At 36.0% G+C, this 26,215-nt stretch overlaps 1 protein-coding gene and 1 long non-coding RNA gene across 10 annotated transcripts in view; one reads left to right on the top strand and one right to left on the bottom strand.

The window, feature by feature from the left end:
- LOC149578099 (kinesin-like protein KIN-7E, chloroplastic) overlaps positions 1 to 26,215 on the top strand; it is a 377,239-nt gene that overhangs the window by 243,204 nt on the left and 107,820 nt on the right. For all 9 annotated transcript variants that reach the window (XM_089827536.1, XM_089827546.1, XM_089827542.1 and 6 more), the window contains exons 16-17: positions 830 to 1,012; positions 1,613 to 1,849. In XM_089827536.1, the coding sequence (XP_089683662.1) occupies positions 830 to 1,012; positions 1,613 to 1,849 (420 nt within the window). The remainder of the gene's footprint in view (positions 1 to 829; positions 1,013 to 1,612; positions 1,850 to 26,215) is intronic.
- The window catches only part of LOC149578100 (uncharacterized), a 383,937-nt gene that overhangs the window by 266,798 nt on the left and 90,924 nt on the right, over positions 1 to 26,215 (bottom strand). The window contains exon 3 of the long non-coding RNA XR_016364209.1: positions 20,831 to 21,027. This is a non-coding gene — a long non-coding RNA (uncharacterized LOC149578100). The remainder of the gene's footprint in view (positions 1 to 20,830; positions 21,028 to 26,215) is intronic.

Raw genomic sequence — 26,215 nt, 5'->3', positions numbered from 1 at the left:
CATGAACAACTGACTATTCATTGATTAGATTTGTTGTAAACAACAGATATTAAGGATTAAATTTCCATGCAAAAGAATATGAGATGAATTGCTCAATGCAAGACAATAACCAAACTAGGAAGACTTTCAACCTTTTTAGTAAATTGGTAGTCCTTGAATAGAGTGGCTTTGAAAATCAAAGGTTTTGTCCCCCGATTCAAATAACAAGAGTGTTTTTGTCCTCATATGGAAGGTGATAAAATGTTAGATCTAAAGAAAGGGATTTTAGATTTCATAAAAATTGGTTGCTTACTTCTATGCCTAGTCCCTCCTTATATGACCATATTTAATATTTATAACTTAAAAATCATTTTCTGCTTTTCTCTGGAGTGACTAGAAAATAACTTTATAATATTATTTTTTTGGCCACTTTTTCTAGAAATGTGTTTTAATAGTTTACTTTCTTCTATAATAGAGCACAAGTTGACTATTTATAAAAATAACATAATGTTATTAGGACAATCTAAGTTATATTTTATATTATTTCCCTCACCTTACCTCTTCAATCTACAAGAAATAAAATAATAGGTTAGGGGACTCCCGGATACTTAGGTTGAGAAAGGGGACATAACAATAGTAGTCTTGGAGGAAATACATTTGCTCACAACATGGGCATTGTTTGCTCATTGAAAAAGACCAATTATTTTATTACCTTAAATTCAGTAAAAATACTTTTGATTGCTGCTTCATTTCACTTTCGCCAATTTCAAATTTTATTTTGTAATTTTAAAAATGTATTTGTTATTTGTGAAATGACAACATTGGTTTTTTCTCTGATGTTGCTTTGCAGCTTTTGTACCTTCCAGGAAGATGGCACAATTCTATATGTGATAATGATGATGATTTGGGATTAACAAGGCAAGATACAGATTTTCTCATTACTGGGAACGATGTAAGGAATAGTGCAGATGAAATTCTAAGGAATGAAAAGAAGAACAGAAAACGTGGCATGTTTTCTTGGTTCAAGATTAGGGTAACCGTAGGACCTTGAAATTAGATCTTCTTTGTACTTTCTTTGTTGAAAAATTTACTGTATTGATAATATGTTTATGGGATTCTATTCTGCTATGCCTAGTATTTGTGCTTCGTAGTGAGACATTAATTTTCTTGTTATGTCATATTTTCAGTCTTTTAACATAATTTTCAAAGGTTTATAGCGTAGGAAAGTTTTTGGAATTTTCTTGAACTTTCTTTTTTACAAATACTGAAAGATAAGTATGTCCATATTATTGTTGACCAGTATGATGACATGCAGATTGCATCTGTCAGGTTACAAAAGTTTGATTTTAAGTTTGGAAACATTTACTGTGATTTCAAGTATAGATAATTTGAACTTTATCATTATGAGATCATTTGTATAATTGTGTGTATGTTCTGATATGGAGAAGCCATGGATAAATGAATTTGCATACAAGTTAATGAAATCAAGGGCTGGCAATTAGTATTCTTTTTTTCTTCTCTTCCAATTTTTTTGTAAAGATATTTGAAATCCAATTGATAATATTCACGAAAATAGTCATTTTAAGTTGAATTTTTTTTGAGTTCAAAATTTTAAGGTTATATTTTGTTGCAGAAGCTGGATAACGAAACTCCACTTGCATTCCCAATGGATGATATTATTCCAAGTGGACCTCCTGCTTCAGCTCCTTTCTCAATGCATTTGGACTTGGCAAGTCAATTTAAAAGCAGACAACAAAATTCTAATAACAAAAGCAATGATGAATATTCACCTGTTTTTGATTCATATTTGGGATCCACACAAGCTGGTGAACTGTTCTATCTGACTGCACATGGGCATAAGCTACAACCTGTATGTATCTTATCCCTGTATTTCTTTTATACTTCAACTAGAGTATGTTCTGAGCTTGTTTCTCTTTCTCTCTGACGGTTATTGAGACATTTCATTGTAAGTGAGACATCATAAACTTGGATATTGTTCCTGCTTGAAACCACGATTACCTAAATATATAGAGTGAAATACATGGGAGAAAGGATGTAAATTTGCATGTCAATAAATTCATTTTTAATGTAGTTGACTATTACTAGTAATCATTATTGAAGAGCATACATGAAATACTGAGAAGGGGAGGGGGGCGGGGGAGGATGGTGGTGAATAAGTATTTCAAAACTTTCGATACTTTCAGATAGAAAACGACGACATATAAAACTTTCATTATTAAAATTAGGCACCAACCCTCCTTGACACCAACTCCAAATGCTGAAGCACTGACTTGAAATATAGAAACAAAACAACTCATTTCACTATACACTCTAGAGTCTATATCATTCGAAAGGAAAAATAAAGAGCAAGGAAATGAACAAAAATCCTAGAGACTTCGTTGATAAAAAGATGTTACCATGAGAAATGCAAATACTTGCAACAATCACCCAAAGAACCAGGAAATACAAGGACATTTGAAAGGGTAAAAGAAAAGAAAAAAACCTTGCGAATTATGAAAGAGGCAAAGCCTAAGGAATGAGAGAGGGAGCAAGAAGCTCTTTACAATAACATCAAATTTGTAGAAATGAGAGAGGAGCATCTCTTAAATAGATATTATGTAAAGACTGCCCCTGCAAAACCAATAAAATAAAGGTGAACAAAAGTCATAGAAGATAGGTCACATAAGAAATCAGTGGCTAGGTAGTCACAAGAAATATTTTCAAGCTAGCCCCTCATCACATCAAAGTTCATGAAAAATGAACATAATCAAATGAAAACCCAACTCACATAAAGCACAATGACTCACTAGTCACCAAGAGGGAGTAGTTGTTTAACGGCACCTTGCGTACAAGGGCCGTTAAGAACATAACTAATATCTTGATAATCACATAGTTCTAAATGCATAAAGGATCATGCAATACTTATGCAAATGAAATCCATGTTCTTCCTACTTATCATACTAGGTTACTGAATGAACCACATGAAACTGGCATAAAAACATAATTCTTGCACCATATGTGCATCAAATGTTATTTACACAATAAAAGACATTTTTATTTTATATCACAAGCCAAGTCTTCATTTATTAGGCACTCATAGCCTAGTGCAAAAGTCAACCATCATTTGACTATCTCAACAGCTAACAAAATTTTACACTCTTCTCGCATTACACTTGCAAGAAACAAGTACTTCAGGTATAATACAGAAATATGCATATTATACCACGTAATCTAAATCAAAAGAAAGCATAACCATATGAGATAGGAAAATTATCAATCATTCCATAAACTTTCCATTTTGACAATCTTTAAAGGAATGCGATTTGAACTCAAATCATGACATGCATAAGGAGCATCATAAGAGATGAGGAGAGAGGTTACAAAGTAACTCACAAATCTATGAATGCCACCATTCATAATAAGTATGTGCAAAGTGTCAACATCCTCTTAAGGGGGATAAACTAGATTTCCTTAATAAAGGAATTACAAAGAAATGATACGTACTCACACTTGTACTAGATGACAAAATAGATATAGGGATTCCTTGGAATGTCTCTTATTTAATACAACCAAGGAAAGATTAATCTTCTAACACCCTCCTTAATCTTTTCTTGGGGAATTTAAATCAATGGGTTCAAACTCAAATTTTTACAATGAAATTGAAACTTGTCTTCAGAAAGATGTTTTGTCAAACTATCAACAACTTGATCTTCCCCCTTGTGGTAGACAAGTGACTCTTTTCTTCAACTTGTTCTCTAATGAAGTGATGTTGGAGAGCAATATGTTCCGTTCTCGCATGAGAAATAGGATTCTTTGCCAAGGCAATGGCATTTTGGTTGTCACAATACAATGGTGTGGGCTCTTGTTGAGGGAGACCCAAATCTTCAAGCAATCTTCTAATCGATAAGGCCTCTTTAGAGGTATTAAGACATTCATTATATTTAACTTTAGTAGAACAAAGATAAATTGAATGTTCTCTTTTACTTTTCCAAGAGATTGCACTTGAACCAACAAAGAAACAATATCCACAAGTAAATTTCCCATCATTGGGATCTCCGCCTAGATCTGAGCCAGTAAATCCTTCTAAGTAAAACAAAATTTGTGTCATAAAATATACCAACATTAATAGTGCCTTTAATATATCATAAACTTTTTTAGCAAATTTAAAGTGAGTTTGTTGAGGTTCAGACAAATCTTAAAACCAAGCCAACACTATAAGCAATAGATGGTCTAGTAAGAGTTAAATAATTCAAACTTTCAACTAGAGTATATAAACTAGCATCAACTAAAGGAGTTTCCATATCAGGCATTAATATAGTTCCTAATTCACATGGAATTGAAACATCAACGTCATTTATTTTAAATTTGTTTAAATGAAATTTGGGCATATTTTCTTTTTTATAGAAAAATACCCTTAGGCGTTTACCAAATTTGAATTCCTCTGAAATAAAGTAAAATCCCTAAATAAGTCATTTGAAACTTCTGATCAAGCTGAAATTTAATATAAAAAATTAAGGTATTTGAACTTGAAGAATCAAATCATTTATATAAAGAATAATAATGACAATATCCTCGTCACTATGCTTAGTATATAAATTAGGATCTTTTTTCACTTCTGATGAAATTTAGGAATAAAGAATGCATTGATTTTAGGGAATCATTCCCCAGGAGATTGTTTTGATCCGTAGATAGATTTTTTTTAAAACTGTAATGGACACTCCTGGATGTCCCAAAAAAACTAAACCAAATTGCTGAAAGGAATTATGTCAAACAGTTTGCATTCAACTTCTTATTTCTCCGTTTAATGTTTTAAACCCCTTATAACTCCAGAAATCAAACGTTTATTTGTTTGTTGTGTTTGTGCATGGAATTGGTATCATACAACATAAACAAGAAAGAAACTACAATAATATGCAAAGTGGAAATGAACTACAACCAAATAAATGTTATTTTCAGAATTCATAAAACCAAATACATGGCAGATTTATCAACTCACTAATTACTTCAGCATTATTGACATAATACTCCAACCCATGCTTTCGAACTTGCTGCTACAGTACTTTGTCCTTCAATCAGTCCACTACCTTCGTTATATCATTCTCTCAACGCGGCATAAGCATCGGACAAGTAGTGAAGAAGATATGAGCAAAATACCAAATCCGCCTGTAGCCGGAAATGCAACTAAACTGCCTGATAATGAAGCCAATAAGAAAGAATTCCAAAGGCCAAACCCCAAGGGAATGATGTCTAGAATGTTACAAGAGAGGATAGAGGTCCTCAAATGCCAAGAACGGAGCTGCAACTCACACACCAATTTTTTCTCATATTCAACCTGTCTAATGAAGCCACAAATGCTTCCTTTTATTCTATTCCCAAGGGTCCGCTCAACTCATATGGGCAATGTGGGATAAAAGATGTGTAATATAAAACATATATTAAAATACCCCTTATGTCTCCCTTGGGTACACATCACCATAAAATAAATATTAAAGTAACACTTTAATATTTTACAATTAAATTAGACGTTACTTTAATAAAACTTCAGGCATTAAAATGTATTAGCAATTGGACTCCGAATAATGCGAGTGATAGCTCATCGGAAAGCTCTCACCGAGGAGTATTGAATCCAATCACCAAAATTGACCTGCACTGTGTCCTGCTGACTTACTAAAAATAGTATGCCTGAAACTGAGTAAATCAACTTTGTTTTGGCCCAAACTGGAAATGACTAGGCCAAAACACTCCAAGATCCCATTAAACCCTTCGTTAGCCCTCGGGACCATGTAGAACAAGGCTAACGCACACACACTTGGTCAACTGCTAAAATGGGGACATTACAGTCCGCCCCCCTTGAAATTGCTTGTCCTCAAGCAATCTCAGTCCAGCCTGCTGAATAACCTGCTCACTCTCCCATGTAGAATCTTCCTCCGACAGGTCTTTCCATCTGACCAAATACTCCTTCACTATTCTGTTTCTAAGCTTCCTCTCTCTGGTATCCAGAATAGCCTCGGGTACTAACACAAGCTTCCCCTCCTCATCCAAAGGGGGTAAATCTGCAGAAGGCACTACACTCTGACCAATGGCTTTCTTAAGCCTAGACACATGAAACACATTGTGCACTCGATTGCCCTCTGGAAGCTCAAGCTCATAGGCGACTTTGCCCACTTTGCGAATCACCCTGTAGGGACCATAAAATCTAGGTTTCAACTTTTCAGCTCCGCTCTTCTTGAGCGATGATTGTCTATATGGTTGTAGCCTCAAGTAAACCATATCCCCTACCTCGAAGCTACGCTCTATTCGGTGCTGATCAGCATACAATTTTTGTTGATTCTGGGCCTGTTGTATATTCTCTTTGAGCACTTTCAGGATGTCCTGACTATCCTGCAATAAGTTTTTGGCTTTGGGCACTCTACTGTCCCCCAAAACTAAATCCATGAAGCTAGGTGCTTCATAACCATAGAGTGCCATGAAAGGAGTCATCTTGATGGACATATGATAAGTGGTGTTATAACAATACTCTCCCATATGCAACCATCTGATCCAAGCCTTTTGTTGTGTAGTTACATAGTTCCTCAAATATCCTTCTGCCCATTTATTCACAATCTCTGTTTGCCCATCTGTTTGCGGATGATAACTAGTGCTAGGTGTAAGATCTGTACCACACAACCTAAACAACTCTTGCCAAAAAACACTCATAAACTTACTATCCCGGTAACTGACAATGAATCTGGGCAGCCCATGTAACCTGAATATCTCTTTAAAGAAAAGATCCGCCACCTGTGCTGCTGTGTAAGTGGACGGAATAGCAAAGAAGTGAGCAAACTTCGTCAAGCGGTCCACCACCACATAGATGCAATGCCTTCCCTACACTCGTGGTAAACCAGTGATGAAGTCCATCGAAATACATTCCCATTTCCTATCAGGAATGGGCAAGGGCTGTAATAAACCTGCAGGAAATGTGTGCTCTCCCTTATTCTGTTGACAAACCACACACTCCCTGACATACCTCTGAACATCATCCTTGAGCCCTTTCCATGAAAACCGCTCTCGGATCTGCCTGTAGGTCTTGAAGACCCCCGGATGTCCAGCTGTGGGTGCATCATGAAATGCCTTCAGTATCGCCTCTCTCAAATGTGATGACGGAATCAAATAAACCCTGTCCTGAACTCTGATCAATCCATCTATCACCTCATAGCGATCATCCTGTATGGTACCTGAAATCAATCCAGAAGCCCAAGCATCTCCGACATACTCTGCTATAATCCGATCTCTCCAATCTCCTGAAATCTCTGCTAGAGCACATAAGTGAGGTCTCCGAGATAAGGCATCAACCACCACGTTTTTCTTACCTTTGACAAACTCTATGTCAAAGTCATAAGCCTGCAATTTAGTCACCCATTTTTGTTGCCGGTCATTAAGATCACACTGGCTCATGAAGTATTTAATACTGTTGTGATCAGTCTTGATCACAAAACGTCCACCTACCAAATATGATCGAAATTTCGCCAATGCATGCATTATGGCCAACATCTCCCGGTCATAGATAGAATAACTTTTCTCAACTCCTCGGAGCTTTCTACTCTCGAATGCAATGGGATGCTTCTCTTGCATCAATACTGCTCCAATCCCATCACCTGATGCATCACAATGAAGCTCAAAAGGCTTCGTGAAATCCGGTAGAGCTAGAACTGGACATGAAGACATTACCTACTTGAAATGCTCAAAACACCTCTGTGCTGCCCCTGTCCACACGAAGGCTCCTTTCTTGGTAAGATCTGTCAAGGGTGTAGCAATCTATGAGAATCCCTTAACAAACCTCCTATAAAAACCACATAAACCAAAGAATCCCTTAAGCTGTGTAAGGTTTGTGGGAGTAGGCCACTCTTCAATAGCTCTGATCTTTTTGGGATCAACCCGAACGCCATCTGCACTAATGATATGCCCAAGGTAAAGGAGCTCAGTCATGCCAAACTCACATTTAGATTCCTTGGCATACAATGACTCTCTCTCCAGAATAGATAACACCTCCTCCAAATGATGTAAGTGCTCCTCCCAGGTCTTACTGAAGACCAAGATGTCATCAAAGAAGATCAAGACAAATCTCCTCAGCTGCTTCCTGAATACCTGGTTCATACAACTCTGAAATGTAGCGGGTGCATTGGTTAGACCAAATGGCATAACCATGAACTCAAAGTGGCCATAGTGACATCGGAAGGCTGTTTTCTCAATGTTCTTTGCTCTCATCTTGATCTGATGGTATCCGGATCGCAAATCAATTTTGGTGAAGAAGCATGCCCCATGCAACTCATCAATCAGCTCATCAATCCTAGGAATGGGATACCTGTTTTTAATTGTTTTCTTATTCAGTGCCCTGTAATCGATGCACATGCGCATCGTCCCATCCTTCTTCTTTACCAATACTACTGCTGAAGCAAAGGGGCTCTTACTGGGCCTGATATGCCCCATCTCCAACAAATCCTTAATCGCCTTCTCTATCTCATCCTTGTGTTTCTTAGGATGACGATAGGGAGTCATCATAACTGGTTTGGCTCCCTCCTCGAGCTCAATAACATGTTCCATCCCTCTGTCAGGAGGAACCCCATGAGGAATATCGCTAAATACTTTAGCGTGTCTATCAAGTATCTTCTGGACATCTAGTGGATGACTCTTTTCTTGTGGCTCTGGTGAAGTTGGCATAATGTGGCACTCTGTCGCCCACTCTATGTCATCATGACGAAAAAGTCTCTACATTCTCCTCAAGGACACTACTCTGCAACCTCCATCTGAAAGCCCTCTAAGTACCACAGTTCTGCCCTCATGCTGGAATCTCATCTCCAATTTCGCTAGATTGAGTGTGAACTCAACTAGTGAAGCCATCCATGTCATGCCGAGGATGACATCATAATCTCCCATGTCCACAACATAGAACTCATCCTCCAACTCGTAGCCATCTCCAAACCTGATGCGAAGATTAGATATCTTCCGAGTGCATAATAACTTATCACCGTTAGCCACCATGACTCTAAACCCATCATGCTCCTCTGTCTGTAACCCTCTCCTGGCTACCAACTGTGCATCTATGAAGTTATGTGTAGCCCCAGTGTCAATAAGAGATATCACTTTCTGCCCCTGGATAGTACCCCTGACCTTAAATGTGATTGCTTTTTGGGCCCCTGTCAAGCATGCCAACGATCTATCATCCTTAGGAATGTTGCTCTCCTCTATAGTGTTACCCTCATCTGAATCGGAGTGCTGATCCTCCCCTTCTGACTCTGACTCTTCTGCTGAAAAATACTCCATTTAATTTGCCTTAGCCTTGAGAGAACATTTATGAGATAAGTCCCAAGGCTCTCTACAATGGAAGCATAGCTTCTTCTTTCGAAGTTCATTCAAGGTTTCATTGTCTAGTCCTTTTGATCCTTCTTTGGGTTTGCTATACTCTTTCTGAAACGATTTTTTGTCTTTGTCCTTGCGGTAGGAAGAATCTGTTGAATGGTTTTTTCCTTTGTATACCGAGGGGGCTAAATCTCGTGCCTTTTTAGTTGCTTCAGCTAACGTGAGTGGATCATGTCCCTTCACCCAACCTCGTAATGGATCAGCAAGACCATCACAAAATAACACCACCAATCTCCTAGGAGAGATATCAGTAACAAGTACAGACAAGCGCTGAAACTCGGCAATGTAAGCATCCACAGAACCTGACTGTTTTAACTGTGCTAGCTCCTTGAAATGTAACTCGGGATCCTTAGTGTCAAATCTCACAATCAATGTTTCGGTGAATTCCTCATAGGATGTAATCTGATTATGCCCCAAAGTCACCATGCCATGATGCCACCATTCATGTGCAACGCCATCCAAGTGCATAGCCGCATACTTGATAGCCTCCTCCTCAGGCATAGGATTTAGCTGCAAGTATGTATCTACCTTCTGTACCCAAGCTCGTGCAGTCATCTTCCCTGAAGCATCATAATAAGGTAAAGAAAGTTTTCCAACTTTCTTCCTCAGCTCAAAGTTTTGATTCCTCCCTCCTGCTTTAGGCATGTGTCTCATCCTCAAGTCCATATAATCTCTAAGAGAAATATCTGCGTGAAACTCTGGTCCACTAGCCTCCCAGTCCCTCCTGAACTGATCCTGTAACTCGGTAATCTGCGGTTCGTTTGCTGGTTGAACCAGATCTCTGGGTGGGAAAGTGGGTAGAAGAGGTCTCGAGCTTGCAGTCCGTGCTGGGCGTGCAACGTGTCTAAAGTTATCAGCCTCATTCCCATTGTTGCCTTGTCCATTATTACCATTAATGTTATTCTCAGGACCATTGTTGTTGCCTTGGCCTCCATGGTTATTGTTTCCCCCGTTGTTATTGTTTCCCTCGTTGTTATTGTTTCTGTTGTTGGCATCACCTGGATTAATATTGACACCCATCTGTCTAGCCATGAGCTGCAACATCATGTCTAGTCGCCTATTCTGCTCCTGCTGCATACGCTGCCCCTGCTCTAATGTATCCAGTAACTGTCGGAACAATACCTCCCCCTGATCTGGACCAGCATTTCTGCCTCCGCCTAATCCTGTATTTCTGTCATCTTGATCACCCATATTATTGTCCTGATCAAAGAATATCTCCTCTATGTCTTTATGGTTGGGTTCAATGTCCACCTGCACGGATGTACTAGACTGTTTGCTTTGCAAGTCTGAAATCCTATTTTGTCTTGCTCTAGTATCGCGGAAATTATAAGACCACTGTCGCATGCTCAAAGATAAATGCTTAGCCTGTGTTTTTTTATTTCTGATTTTAGTGTTTTGACATTTCGTCAGACACTTTTTCCCTCTATCCGGCTGTTCCAAATTCCCTATAAGACCTCCACAGGATGGCAGGACTTATAGCTCTGATACCACTGTAATGGACACCCCTGGATGTCCCAAAAAAACTAAACCAAATTACTGAAAGGAATTATGTCAAACAGTTTGCATTCAACTTCTTATTTCTCTGTTTAATGTTTTAAACCCCTTATAACTCCAAAAATCAAACGTTTATTTGTTTGTTGTGTTTGTGCATGGAATTGGTATCATACAACATAAACAAGAAAGAAACTACAATAATATGCAAAGTGGAAATGAACTACAACCAAATAAATGTTATTTTCAGAATTCATAAAACCAAATACATGGCAGATTTATCAACTCTCTAATTACTTCAGCATTATTGACATAATACTCCAGCCCATGCTTTCGAACTTGCTGCTACAGTACTTTGTCCTTCAATCAATCCACTACCTTCGTTATATCATTCTCTCAAAGCGGCATAAGCGTCGGACAAGTAGTGAAGAAAATATGAGCAAAATACCAAATCCGCCTGTAGCCGGAAATGCAACTAAACTGCCTGATAATGAAGCCAACAAGAAAGAATTCCAAAGGCCAAACCCCAAGGGAATGACATCTAGAATGTTATAAGAGAGGATAGACATCCTCAAATGCCAAGAACGGAGCTGCAACTCACACACCAATTTCTTCTCATATTCAACCTGTCTAATGAAGCCACAAATGCTTCCTTTTATTCTATTCCCAAGGGTCCGCTCAACTTATATGGGCAATGTGGGATAAAAGATGTGTAATATAAAACATATATTAAAATACCTCTTATGTCTCCCTTGGGTACATATCACCATAAAATAAATATTAAAGTAACACTTTAATAGTTTACAATTAAATTAGACGTTACTTTAATAAAACTTCAGGCATTAAAATGTATTAGCAATCGGACTCCGAATAATGCGAGTGATAGCTCATCGGAAAGCTCTCACCAAGGAGTATTGAATCCAATCACCAAAATTGACCTGCACTGTCCTGCCGACTTACTAAAAATAGTAAGTATGCCTGAAACTGAGTAAATCAACTTCGATTGGCCCAAACTGGAAATGACTAGGCCAAAACACTCCAAGATCCCATTAAACCCTTCGTTAGCCCTCGGGACCATGTAGAACAAGGCTAACGCACACACACTTGGTCAACTACTAAAATGGGGACATTACAAAAACAAACTAAATGTTCATAATCTTCTTTGACAAAACTAGGAGGTTGAGCCATATAAATTTCCTCATGTAAATCACCATTTGAAAATCATGTTTAACATCCATTTGGTGAATAGGCCAATTCATTTTAGAAGTTAACGAGTTTATAGTAGGCAATTTAGCAACAAGAGCAAAGGTCTCATTGTAACCTAAGCCTTCAATTTAAGAAAAACTTCTAGCAACTAAGCTAACTTTAAACTTACTAACTTAATTACTGACATTCAATTTAGTTTTATACAACCATTTGCAAGAAACAAGATTTTTACCTTATGGAAGAGGAACTAACTCCCAAGTTTGATTAGCAAGCAAAGTGTCATATTCTTTTGGCATTTCTTTTTGCTAAATGAGATTGATATTTAACTTGCTTAAAGGAATAAGGATCACTTGCACTCGTAATAGTAGACATCAAAGCATAATTGCTATAATTAATGCTTCTTGGTTTAAGTTCACCAATTCTATCTAACAATCATCACTTTCTTGAAGCAAATTCTTAAACCTTTTTCAATTTCTCTTAGATGTAACTTAATCATCACTAGAAAAAGAATCACGAGGAGTAGAGATATTGGTATCATCACTACTATCACTAGAAGGAATAAAAAAAAATGTATTAGGAGTAGGGTTTATAGAAGGAGGTTGGTCCTCCAAACCACAACTTTACTTCCACTAAATTGAGCATCTTGTACATTAGAACAATCATGTACTCCGTTTTTTGGAATGTGTTGGAATGTTATTTTGCAACCGACAGTTTTGTGAAAATCCATTCGCAAAATAGGATGACTAGTGACAGTGTATGAGACATTGTCTCTCCTAGCCTAAAGGGAAGGCTCCCCCTTCTCACCATTCCTTGGATCAACTCAAGGTAATCAAGAAGTTGAGATTTTGTAAAGGGTGTTATCAATATTCTTTCTTTTTAGCTTTCAGGAAAGAATCCACTTATCTGTGGAGCAAGTAATGAACAAGATGAAATCTCTAACTACACTTCTATCTAGTAGCTAGAAACAGTGATATCGATAAACCAATACCAACTCAAAGGCTGATTGAAAGAGTACCAGTTTGGCTCTTGGTCGTACAAGTCACCTGAGTCGGCGAGTCAAGTTACCCCTGCCTAGTCAAAATGACCCGTGACCCTGACCTGCCAAGTCATCAAATATTTAATATTTCTCTAAGGTTTTTCTATTAATATACCTTGACTTGCCGAGTCATGACTTAGTCCAAGCTAGGTCACAAGTTGAATTGCCCTTGTCGAGTTAGAGCTGAGTTCGAGTCTTGTTACTTTGGTCTAATTTATAAGAAAAATTACTAACATTGGGGCACAAGAACTTTTAGAAGTAGATGATCTCTATTCTATAACTTATTTAAGTTTTAATCTATTCTATAAGAAAACCCTCTACCATTGGTGTGCAAAGAGTTCTAGAAGTAGGGAAATTCTACCTATTTTTCGTGGATTTGAGATGGTAACACAAGCTATAGTCAAAGCTTCTAGTCTAGGTATTATCATAACCGCTCCCAATCAAAGCTTCAGTTCCAATTTCTTCTTAACTTACTATGCTCTATTATTGAACACACAATAATAAAATGAATCAAAGACAATAGACACAAATTACAGTCAAAGCTTCTAATTTGCTCCATCACAATTGCTTCTAGTCAAAGCTTCAAATCCAATTGCTTCTTTTATTCACTTTTCTCCCAAATTTGTACAACACAATGAAAGTTATGCTTGCACAAGTTTGGAAGAGCTTTCTTGCATACAACAAAAGATGATTTTTACACTAAGGGGGGCACACCTTTATATAGGCAAAACAGTTGAGAAAAAAGTGGAGGAAAAAGTGGGAGCAACTCAACCAACATTGACCCAGTCAAACTAGGTGAGAGAAGTTATTGGATTACTTGTCATAAGGATATGCAATCGAATTACATGAAATTACATCATTTCATGCAATTCATTCTCTCCAACTACAAACATGGAAGACACTTGAAGAAAATGTTGAGGTTGTTGATTTTGAATGAATCAATCTTGTTGATTGTCGATAAATGCCTTGTACTTGATGATGCAATCCCAGATGATCACAAGATCAGGAGTTCCTATATTTTGTGCCACTGCATTCAACTTGATAGCATTGGTGTTGCGCCTTTTGATAGCCTCTGACTCTCTTAGATGAATTGTTTGCTGTCATTTGAAAACTTGTTGTGATTAAGCTTTTTCTCGTTCAAGTTGTTGTGAATTCTCCTTTGTAGATTGGCACATTTTGTTGTCTCTGACACTTTGAAAACCTTCTCGATGGTGCCCGGATATAGACTCAGAATAACTTTCCATCAACACCTTTAACCTTTTTATTTATTTTTGAACAAATTGCCTGGTGCATTCCCACACGAACTTAGGTTCTTGAGCAAGTATTGGGAAAATGGAAACCAAATGAATTGCTACTTCCTAAGGATGAAAGCATATCTTCTCGATAGGATGTCTTTGTTCTTTGAAGAAGCTCTGACATATCTTGAAGAGTGTGCCACAACATGAAGATGAAAACATCTTCCAATGAGATTGGATCCATGAAAACTTTGAGGTTTGAGTTACAATGACAAGTCCATGAGGGATGAGTGTCTGAAGTATGGTTTAGATACTTATGGGACACATATGATGGCTGGAAATGTACTAGAAAGCATATGTATTTGGGTGAAAATGACCAAAATCAAACTCTCAAGGGTGGATTGCATGTGAGAAAAGATGGGCTTTTGTGGGTGTGGCCAAGAATGCAAAATGGGATGCATATGGATGTGTTAACTAGCGACTTTGGTGTTCAAAAATGGCCTTTTACCAAAATTGGGTTTTCTAAATGTAATTACATGTAAAGTGATTTACATGTAATTGTGTTTGATGAAAACATGTAATTAGGTTTGGAGGATGGAATCACATGTAAGTGGGTATGGAGGTAATTACATGTAAATGTGTAATAATGTATTTGCATATATTAGAAAATAGATGCAATGTGCTTTGGCATGTGTTGGTGGAAAGTGAAAGGATGTAATATGCATTTGCATGAAAAGGTGAAATGTGAATGGATGCAATATGCACTTGCATTCTTGGGAAAAAGTCTTCAACTTTCTGCCAAAAAAGGAAACCAAACAAACAAGCAAACAAGAAGCAAGACTATGCAGAAAACAAAAACATACCTTTGGTTTCAATCATGACAAAATATCAAGTTTCTCTCCTATATGCAATTTCGAAATTGAAATTTCGGGAAACTCCAACCATTTGAAAATAAAATATTTTATCTTATTTAAAGGAAATTTGCAAAATGCATAGTGCATCTTGGGACAAATGTACAAAGATGAATTAAAAGATGCAAAGAAAAAACAAAGGATTGAAAACTTCAACTTACTTGGTGATCAAAGAGCCAAATGTGGCGGATTGATAGGTTTGAAGAAAGATTCTCCTTCAAATTCGAATCCATATTGACTTCTTCAACTTTGCAAATGATACACATTAATGACTAATCAATGGGCATTCTTTGCATGGATATGCCAAAAATGTGCTTAAAACCCTCAACATGCAAGTCATTTTTGCAAAAAACCAAGTAGAGGTACATTTTTTACCAAAAACATGTTCTCAATTTGCCATGACATGAGTCTTTTTTTACATCAGAGGGAAAAAATATGATCCCCAACAGCAAGAATATGGATTGAAACTTCAAAACGACTCCTTGGTCAAAAATGTAATCTAAATACTGCAAATCTGGATGTTTTTTCGTTAAAACGTGCCCTCAAAACACCATAAAATATGTCATTTTTTCCAGGAAATTCAACGTATAATGCATGGAAACACATTAAGATTCAAAAATGACCCTAGTCTCATGGATTTTGATCCATACAATGGGCGAATGTGGAATTTCTTAGCAAAAATGTGTTCTTGGAGAGCAAGAACATGAACAAGTTTTCCCTCTTTTGCAAATCCGTGGTCTTAAGATGCATTTGCATGTGTTTCAAAGGCAAATCACACTCTATAAGGGAGTTTGCATGTTTTAAAATGCATGGAAATGAAGGCAAGTGGCAAATCGCACTCTATAAGCCTCGTTACATGTTGTAAAATGCAAAGGAATTGGTTTCTTATGCAAATCACATTCTAGAAGGGGCATTACATGTTTTAAAACTTGTCAAAACCAAGCATATAGTGCAAAATCGCACTCTCCAAGGGTCATTGCATATTTGAAAAACAATGCATTTTCATGTCTTTGAGCCTTTAGATGCAAATGGCATTCTAGGAGACCCATTGCAGGTATTAAATTACATGCATTTACATTTTTTAAGCATTTCAAAATGACTCTCTAGTGCAAAATCACATTCTCTAGAGGCATTTACATGTAAATGAGTTGGAACTTGGAAAACATGTATATGCACAACTTAAGTGAACAATTAAACACATGTCTAATTGATTTTTGAGGAAATATCACTTAATTGGGTAAAAAATAATATTTGCACTATATAGTTAATATATTATGTGCAAATATCATTACAAAAAACTATATTTTTAACTTAGATGTTTTAAATACAACATAAACGAATTCAAAAATAAATCAAACTATATAGTTAATAAAGTCACTTAAGTGATAAGTAACTTAAAAACATAAGATAAAATGAATTTATGTTAAACTTTTCAAAAAGGTGAATGACAACCTTAAAATATAACATGATGTTTTAAATTATGCAATTGCATCGGCAGAGTCCACCTTTTGGGTACTTATTTGGTCATATCTTTTGATTGCTAAGTCCGATTAAACCCTAAGATTTATCGAATCAAAGGGAAAAACGAAAGCAATGACTTGAGCAAAACCAAAAGCAAGCAAACAGACTCGAAAATGATAAATAGGATGTTGAAGGCTTCATAAATCAATCATAGGTGCAAGAAAAAGAAAAATGAAAAGACTTGACGAAAGTCTTCAATAAAAGAGTTCATTACGTAGATTGGAGTCAATTAATTGATCAATGTTAGCCAATTAAATAATGAACTAATTGAAAGAAAAGCGAAACTAAGTTCAAAAAGTTTCATACTATTACCTACATTTTGTGGCACGACAAAATGCAGGACAACACAAGGCAAACTTCTCTTGCAACTTTCACTTTGTTAGTAATAGGATTATAATCTCTATAACTTTTAGCTTGTTCATCATACTCAACAAATATATAAGGAGAAGATTTAGCATCTAATTTGTGTCTTTTCTTGTTTAGGTTTATGAACATAAGCAATTGAACCAAAAAAATTTAAATTTTGCTAATTAGGTTTCCTACTTGGCCAAACCTCTTCAGGAATCATATCCTTTAGAGCTTTAATGTAGCACAAGCCATTGCTTCAGCTCAAAACTCATAATCCATATTCTTAGCATGTAGTGATCATCTAGCCATTTCTAAAATAGGTCTATGCTTCCTTTCTACCTCACCATTTTGTTGTGGTGTATAAGGAATGGTAAGCTCATGTTTAAGACCAGAAGATTTCAAATAAGAATGAAAAGCATTATTAACATATTCATTTGTCATGTCCTCTTTTTAGCTTTGTCTAGTAGTGACATGAGAGTTAGCCTATTATGGAGTCTCATAGGCTGACAGTGGTGATCAGGGACTCAGTCAGGGTTTTCAGCGTCCAGATCTGGTATTACAAGTAGTAGTAAATCAGTTGAGAGCAGTTCCTTGATTTTAGGAGGAAGTTCCTTGATTGTAGGAGGAGATTCCTACCTTTTAGGAGGTGGTGACGTTTCCAGAGTTGAGGTTCTATGAGATCACCCCCTGGTCTCAATTTTTGGAGATTTGGGTGTGTTTCCTATATTTTAGGAGTATCCCTAGATTTGAGGGTGTGACTGCCAGTTGGCCCAGGTTGTCCGACATCAGTCACAAGCAAGTGACAAACTCAGTTTCATGTTTTAGAGGTGTTTGGGTTGTTCTTTGGCTACTTGGGAAATATTTTAATATATTTAAATATTCTCCCAAGTTAGCATTTTAATAATTTATATAAGGCTGTGTTTAGCCATTTTAGAGTAATAAGGAGTTTTCTGGCTCCATTTGGATTGATTTGCCTATGTGTGATAGCTCGTTGGAAAGAGCTCAGTCTCTAGTATTTGATTATCACTTGCCGAGACTTATTTGATGCTTGGAGCTATTTGTCATTAATAAAGTAATGATTTCCTTCTATTTAGATGCCTATATTAGGAAAATAATGTTATATTATAAAGTTCAAATGCAATCCACTTTAGGGTTCTTTTAGGGTTCTAATTGCCTTGGAGAGGGCATATAAGGAGAAGACAACCTAAACAGGAGTATCTTTTATCATTTTATCATCCTATTTTGGACGTCATTGCTTTGGAAGAGCATTCCTCACTTGGGACGCAAACCCTGGTGCTGAGAGCAGATTTGTTGGGATGTAGCCCTCAACAAGATCAGATTCGAAGGTTCCTATGCATACAGTTTGATCAAGGCAGTGGATCAGTTTCTAGTATTGCAATTACACTTTGCAGGCAGTGGATTTTTAGGGAAGGCGACCACTTTGGTTCAGCCTGGCGTTTATTACAGCAGCTCAGCTGGATCCCATTTTCAGCTGGCATCCATCTTGTTTGAAGCACATCTGTATTGGTACTATTTTGGAATAAATCAAACTTTGTTGGTATGGTTTTAGAATCATTTCCGAATTAGTATGTATTGCTGTATATTATTTCTATCACTTCTATTTATCAGTTGTTATTTATTCATTGTAATACCTATATTCTAAAAAATACAAAAAGAAACAACATTCTTCTGCAACTTCTGTCTAGCTCTATAAGATCAAAGAAAAATTTACAGGAAAATATAATTTGTATAATTAAATATTATAGTAGCAACAGAGCAAATATCCATTTGGGATATTTCATCATTCCCATATTCAATTCTAAGAATTTTAATCTTAAACCCAGATTGCCTTTCAACAAACATATGAATTCAAAAAATAGATCTAAGTTCTTGAAAAATCATCAACAAATGTAAGTGCATACCTTGATCCCCGAATGGATTTGTTTTCCATGTGTCCCAAAAAGTCTCTTTGAACAAGGTCCAATTTATGATTTTCCCTCCAAGATTGACCATGTGGAAAGGGCTCCCAGTGTATCTTACCACTCATACAACCAATGCATATAATTTTAAAACGAACAACAGTAGGCAATCCATCAACCATATTTTCTTTTTGCATTAAAGAAATATAACCAGAATTCAAATGGCCAAGTCTTTCATGCCATACATTAAAATCAATAGTAGTATGTAAAGTATACTTGGAAGTGGAAAACTCATAGAATTTAAATAAGTTCGCATGATCCATTTTGGCATTAGCAACAACTTGATAAGTTTTAGGATCAATCTTATGGCACATGAAATTTGATCTTATAATCTTGACATTACTTAGGAACAAAAAGAAGATTAAGTTTCAATTCAGGTAAATCACGTCATGAAGTTTCCCATTAGGAGCAGTCAAACCACCTAAACCTTCAACTTTTCAACTATGATTGTTAGCTAATTCAATAGGAATATTTGAAGTATCAGGATGCATAGAATCAAAAACTCCTTTATGAGAAGTGGCATGTTGAGATGCACCACTATAAGCCAAAGAGTTAGAAGCATTATAGCTACATGTAAATGCACGTTGAAATTGACGACCATTAGCTTTCTTAAACTTTTGATGATTTTGACTTTCTTAGAGTAAAACTTTTGATGATTTTGATTCATGGGCCTTCATCATTTTTCTTTTAAAGAAATCATTAGTTACATGACCATCTTTCCTAGAATATGTGCAATGAGGATTTTTATTAGGAGTATGTTTTTGAGTATTATTATTATTTTGATAGGGCCTAGAATGAAATTTGTTATTGGAAAATCTATGATTATTATGATTATTATTTGATAGAAAATTATTGTTTTTAGACATGAGTGCATGTTCATTATATTTAAGAGTGTACCAAACTGAATTAATTTTGCTTCTTAACATGATAAATTTTGAAAAATAGCGTAAGTCAATTGACCAACTAATGTTGGAATAGCAAGTTGAGCAGGAGCATTTGTAATAAATTTCTGAAACTGGCTAGGAAGATATTTCTTAAGAACAAATATGAATTAGATGAATATCAACTAATGTTAGTCCTAAACTAGTTAATTGACCTTTAATAGAATCAAATTTTAATAAAAACTCATCCATTGTTTTAAAATCAGTATACTTGAGGTCTTTGAGTTGATCTTGAAGTTGAATTTTGTGGGATTCACCGATACTATCATGAATATATTTTAAGATTGCCCACGCTTCATGGCCTTCTGTGCAATTTACATTTAAAACATAGAAATTAGGAACCATAGAAATCTCAATTAAACTTGTTGTTTCCTCATTTTAAGCTTTCCATGTCGCTTGATCGACTTGAGGTTTTTGGTTCAAGGGATGGATTTGTATCAACATCTAACAAATGCTTGAAAGGAAAAATAAATGAAATATGTGTTTTCCATGCATGATAATTAGAACTATTCAATTTAATTTCTAGAATCAAAGTAGACATAATGACAAGAATTTAACATACTCAAAAAAAAAAACAAAAACCCCTAACTTAAACAAAAAAACCTTTTCGATTTGAATAATATAAACAATAATTTTAATTTGATGGAAAAAAAACTTTTTATAAAAAACTTTTATATTTAAAAGAACTTAAAAAATAAACAAATAAATCGAATTGAAAAGAACAAATGAGGAACTTTAAATTTCTAATAATTTAAAAAGTTTTATTTAAATAACATAATATATTAACTCAGGCCCCCATGGGTTAGGTGAGTTGGTCTGAGGTTGTGAGTAGTTCCCCATGGTTTCAGGTTCTACTCCCCTACTTGGAATTATTCAGCCACGCCTACTGGGGGGCAGTATGGATTGCAGCGTGTCCCCAGGGATTAATCTCGCCTCAAACTCACCCCATAAAGTGCACCTGCTTGGTTTGAGTCAGGGGATTCCCTAAGACATCAAAAAAATAAAAAAGCACATTTATTAACTCAGTCTCAAGTTTTAGAACTTCAATGAAGAACACAATGAAAGAAGTGATTACTGTAGGAATTAGCTAATAAACTTATAACTTCTGCAAATGAACTTTTAAAAAGTAAATAATGACATGAATTATATGAAAAGATACTGCTTACAAAGTGTAGATAAGATGGCAATTAATGACAGACTTATTATAATTGCAGTATAAAGGAGAGCATATTAACAGTAGAATAAGTTAGAGAAGTTGAATATAGCAGCAATATCAATAAAAAAAATGACAAAACTTACACAAACACTGGTAAATAATAGATATGAAGATCCGATTTATTGCACCCAAAAGAATGCTAAACAAGAAATTGGAGAGATGTAAGAAAACTATTACAATCAAGTCAAAATGAAAAAGACGATTAGTCCTAATTGAGGTAACAAAAATGAAACAAAAAAGAGTAAAATAATATAAATGTAAACAAATAGAAAAATTTTTGAGTTCAAATTTATGTGATGAATTTTCGAAATACAGCAATTAAAATTTTTTTAAAAATAGTTCTTTTTTAAAATTTATTGTAGTTTGCAACAAAAAGAGAGCAGAGATTTGTATCTGAACTTTTCTTTAACAATCTACACAGATTTCTATTTTGAAATATGAGAGAATTTGAGATATTAGATTTTTTTGTTAAAAAAATGCACACAAATTATATGAAATATATAAACTGCATAAAGAGGTTAGATTTTCTTTTACAAACTCCAATAAAATTTGATAAACAAAATATAAGTTGTAGGAAAGAACTGTTAGATTTTTGAAATTTAAATTTTATACAACAGATTTGGAGATATTAGTGACCTGCAACCAAATTTGTGTAAAACAATTTGACTAAATACTAAGAATTAATCTTCATAAGCTCTAACCTTGTGCTCGACACAACAAAGGTTAAGCTGTTGAAAATTTATGAACTAAATGCAGATTCAACATAAATTTTAAGCTAAACTTGAAACTGAAAACTGAAAAAACTAAGTTTTGTTGGCAAACCTTCTAAAACAGGGAAAAATGAAAAAGGGTTTGGCAGCAAGCCAGGCAAAACAAAAGAAAAAATTGGTTTAGAAATTAATTCTTTGGCGGTAAGCTTTCCAAAGAGGTTAAAAGAAAAATTAATTTAAATAAAAAACATGCAACACAAAATGAGTTAAAAGACAAATATTTAAGCCTCTTTTTTCAAAAAGTGCCTCCAAAACAAGGTGTGCTCCACAAAATGACAAGCTTCATCAACTACTACTCAAACAAGGATTGATAACCTGCTCTGATACCATGAAAAGAAAATAAAGAGCAAGGAATTGAACAAGAATCCAAGAAAGTTTGTTGATGAAAGCAGTGTTTCCATGAGAAATGCAAATACTTAGAGCAATCACCCAAAAAGGCAAGAAGGAGACAAAAACTTTTGAAAGGGGAAAATCAAAAGAAAACCCCTTGTGAATTATGAATGAGGTAAAGCCTAAGGAATGAAAGAGAGCAAGAAGCTCTTTACAATAACATCAGGTGTTAAGAAATGAGACAGGAGCATCTCTTAAAAAGAGATAAGGACAGGAGTTATAAAGTAACTCACAAATCTATGAATGCCACCATTCATAATAACTGTGAGCAAAGTGTCAACATCCTCGTAAGGAGGATAACCTAGATTTCCTTAATGAAGGAATTACAAAGAAATGACATGTTCTCACACTTGTACTAGAGGACAAAATACATGTAGGGGATTCCTTGGAATAACCCTTATTTAATGCAGCCAAGGAAAGATTAATCTTCTAACACTGTCTTCAAATATCATATCTTCAATCTGTTTGATTCTAACAGCAGACTCCAATAATATGGGCAACTCTAAAATATCACCACTCAATCACATATGCAGCTCTGAAAATAATATCCACACAACTAAAATACTTGACTTAGCATGATACTTGTCATACCCCTGTACATAGATCTAAAAATGTTTATGGCAGTCTCAGAACATAGTAATGCAGGGCAGAGAGAAATATGTAATTCTCATGTTACAAGTCACATTTAAAACTTGTTCCAATCCACCATATGAAGACCACTATCTGCATCAGGAAGAAATAATCCTACCATTATCTCATTACATTGTGAAGTCAAGGTTGCATCACACTATTTGAAATGGAACCAGCTCCCGTTCTCAGCACTCAACACCTCTGAAAATGCAGAGTAACTCATCAACTGAATACCAGAAAATCCCTCGATGTATCGAACATAGACCCCAAAAAGTACTCCTCTCGAGATATGTTACCAAAACTGCTCAGCACAAATCAGTAATTGTTGCTGCCCAGTCATGAATATTAATGCAGCCCAGCCAACATAGTGTCTGTTTTGGTTTTTAATAAAACATAGCATATTCAAAACTCCCCATCATGTTGTTGAAACAATAACACAAGCTAATGAAAACAATTCCCAGAGCAAAGATGAGTGAAGAAAAGTGTTATTCCAAACACACAGCACCTATTTTAAAGCATTTCTTTTTTAAAGACTACACAGCACTTAGTACTAATAAAACATCAAAAAATACCTGATTTCGGGTGTATTTGACAGTCACCATAGCTGTGGAACTTAATACTTCAGTCTTTCACAATGCAAAAACTTAAAATAGAATGCATAACTTATGTTCACGAGACTCCACAAAGTGCTGACTGACAACCTTGTTCGAGTTACAAGATTCTGCCAAGCACAGTAAGTGGATGACAGTCTGCCACGCACTATGTCATTATGGCACTGAGCATTAATGGAAAATTTTTATCAAAAAGGGCAGAATTCGATTTCTTTTTTCACCGGAACTTCAATATACCCAGAGCAGAGCAATTTTCAGTGCATCCAAGCAATCTCGAGCAAATTTGCAGAAAAGATTTTTCGAAGAATTTTCTCATTTACCAAGCAACCATGGCATCTGGAAGTGGCAGCAGCAGCAAGGCAAAAAGAGGTTACGAGATGTTGGTGAAAGGTGTGGAATGGAAAGCACCAAATTTGAAGTTGGTACCAGCAGTTGCGGAGTCACTCGACCCGAATGGAGCTCAATCGCAAATTCCTCCAAAGGTACTCATTAACGATATTCACACTCATTTTAAATGTACTGTGCAAGAAATTGGAACCCTAGAAATGGACAATGCCCTAGGAGAAATGTGTGTTGATGGATCTTTGAAACCCGAGCATAAGCATCTAGAGGTCAAAGGATTAACCCATATCCCACATCTGCCAAGGAATTTCTAATTGAAATGGATTAGGTAGATTCTGAGCCATGTGCATAATGGTCAGTTATGGTTAGAGCAACCTGTCTTGATCACAAAGAAGATGATTCACAAGATCACGGGTCTCCCTATGCTCAACAAGGTTAAAACAACCAAAACCCTAGGTCAGGAAGAGCTTGAGAAGAAAACCCTAGCCAAGTGGGACGGCAGAGGTCTGAAGATTAATAATGTATCTGACTTGGAACTTAGGTTTGGAATTCGCGTCATTGCACATAAGATATATAGCTCCAGTCAATTGAATAGTGTGTCGTGTGAGGCCGTTGATTTGGCATACAAAGTTGCAAAGAAGAACCTAGAATTTGATCTGTCAGATTTATTGTTGAAACAGTTAAACAAGAACATGGACAGCATCAGGACATCAAAGAACAACCCCTGTAAATTCGGTTCTTTGCTAACTTGTCTTTTCTTTTATGTTCAAAAGTTTTTCCCATCCAAAGGTTTAGTTGTATGGAGGAAAGATACTCCCATTTTGTATCAGATTAATGAATTCATTGCAGAAATGGGTGAAAATTTTGAAAGTTATTATGGATAATTATTTTGAAGTTTTCAAGGAGAAGATGAACAACAAGTTCCAAATTCCTCCTAAACTAGTTGAAGATTATAAAGATGACGTATGGTTCATGATTGATTGTGATAAAGTTTATATCCAGGCAGTCAGGCCTAGAGTTGCATGGGTGAAACCTCTTCCATATGAGGTTAACATTGATGAGAAAAAAGACATTATTGAAGCCCTAGTCAATGAGCCAGTAGATCCAAAGCTACCTGTCTTTGGAACCTATGAAGAAGCAAAAACCAGAATAGATCTTGAGATCAAGCTACCTCAGGTGGTAAACAAAGGTAAGAGGAAGATAGCAAAGCTGAAAACTGCAAGTGCCCCTCTTATGCTTACCGAGGGAAAAGGAGAGGATGAAGAAGAATCAAAGGATGAAGAACAGGAATCAGAAAAGGAGGAAGAGCTTGTAAGAAAGAAAGGCAAGGTGATTATAACCAAGCCACCCAAGGCCTCCACAATTGTGTTTACCAAGAGATCTAAGAAGAAAGGAGGCAGCGAAGTTGTGCTTATTAAGCCCCCCCTCACCTTCCAAGAGAGATTGAAGCAATTAAAAGAAGGTGTTGGTATTACAACTTCAAGGCATTAAAATTTGAAACCAGGACAGATGCAGAGAAGATGAAGATTGAGGAGCTAGTGCTGTCAAAGATGGGAAAATGGAAATACTCCCCAGATCAAATTGCCCCACAGATTTCCAATGAATTATTAGAAAGGTTGAAACCAAGATGGGAATCTGCTAATCAAATTGTCAAGGACATATTTGAGCAATCTTTGAGACAGTTGCTACCAAATCTTACTAATGCAGAAGTTAAGGAAGCAATGAAGAAAAATGAAGAGAAAATGATTATGAGATTTCATACTTGTTTGATTTTGGTCAAAGATATTGAGCATGTAGTCAAAGATGCTACAGATATATGGAAAAATGTTTATCATTTGCATAAGCGAAGTGAAGACCCAGTTGAGATCAAAGATGATGATGATGATACTGACAATGAAGAAGATAATACACCTTGCATCACTTTTGATGCTAAGGATTATTAGGCATTGAAGGATGATGAAGAAGAGAAAGAGGAAGAAGCTGGTGAGGAAGATAAGGAAGGAGATGAAGAAAATGGTCCAGTAAGGATAGCTGCACAAGTTATAACCTCCCTTCCTCACTCTCTACCAAAGACTGCTACATCATCTAACATGGAGATAGCTTCAACAAGTGTGATTGTAACATCAATAGATATATCATCTGCTCAATCACCCTTTGCTACCTCTTAGCTGCAGGCATCATCAATGGAAGTGTCAGCCACTTCGTCTACCGAG

Source organism: Cupressus sempervirens, chromosome 1, assembly GCF_028749045.1.
Source record: "Cupressus sempervirens isolate cs-2001-9-10 chromosome 1, ASM2874904v1, whole genome shotgun sequence".
NCBI classification, from domain to species: Eukaryota; Viridiplantae; Streptophyta; class Pinopsida; order Cupressales; family Cupressaceae; genus Cupressus; species Cupressus sempervirens.
This window is presented reverse-complemented; position numbering and strand designations above follow the sequence as displayed.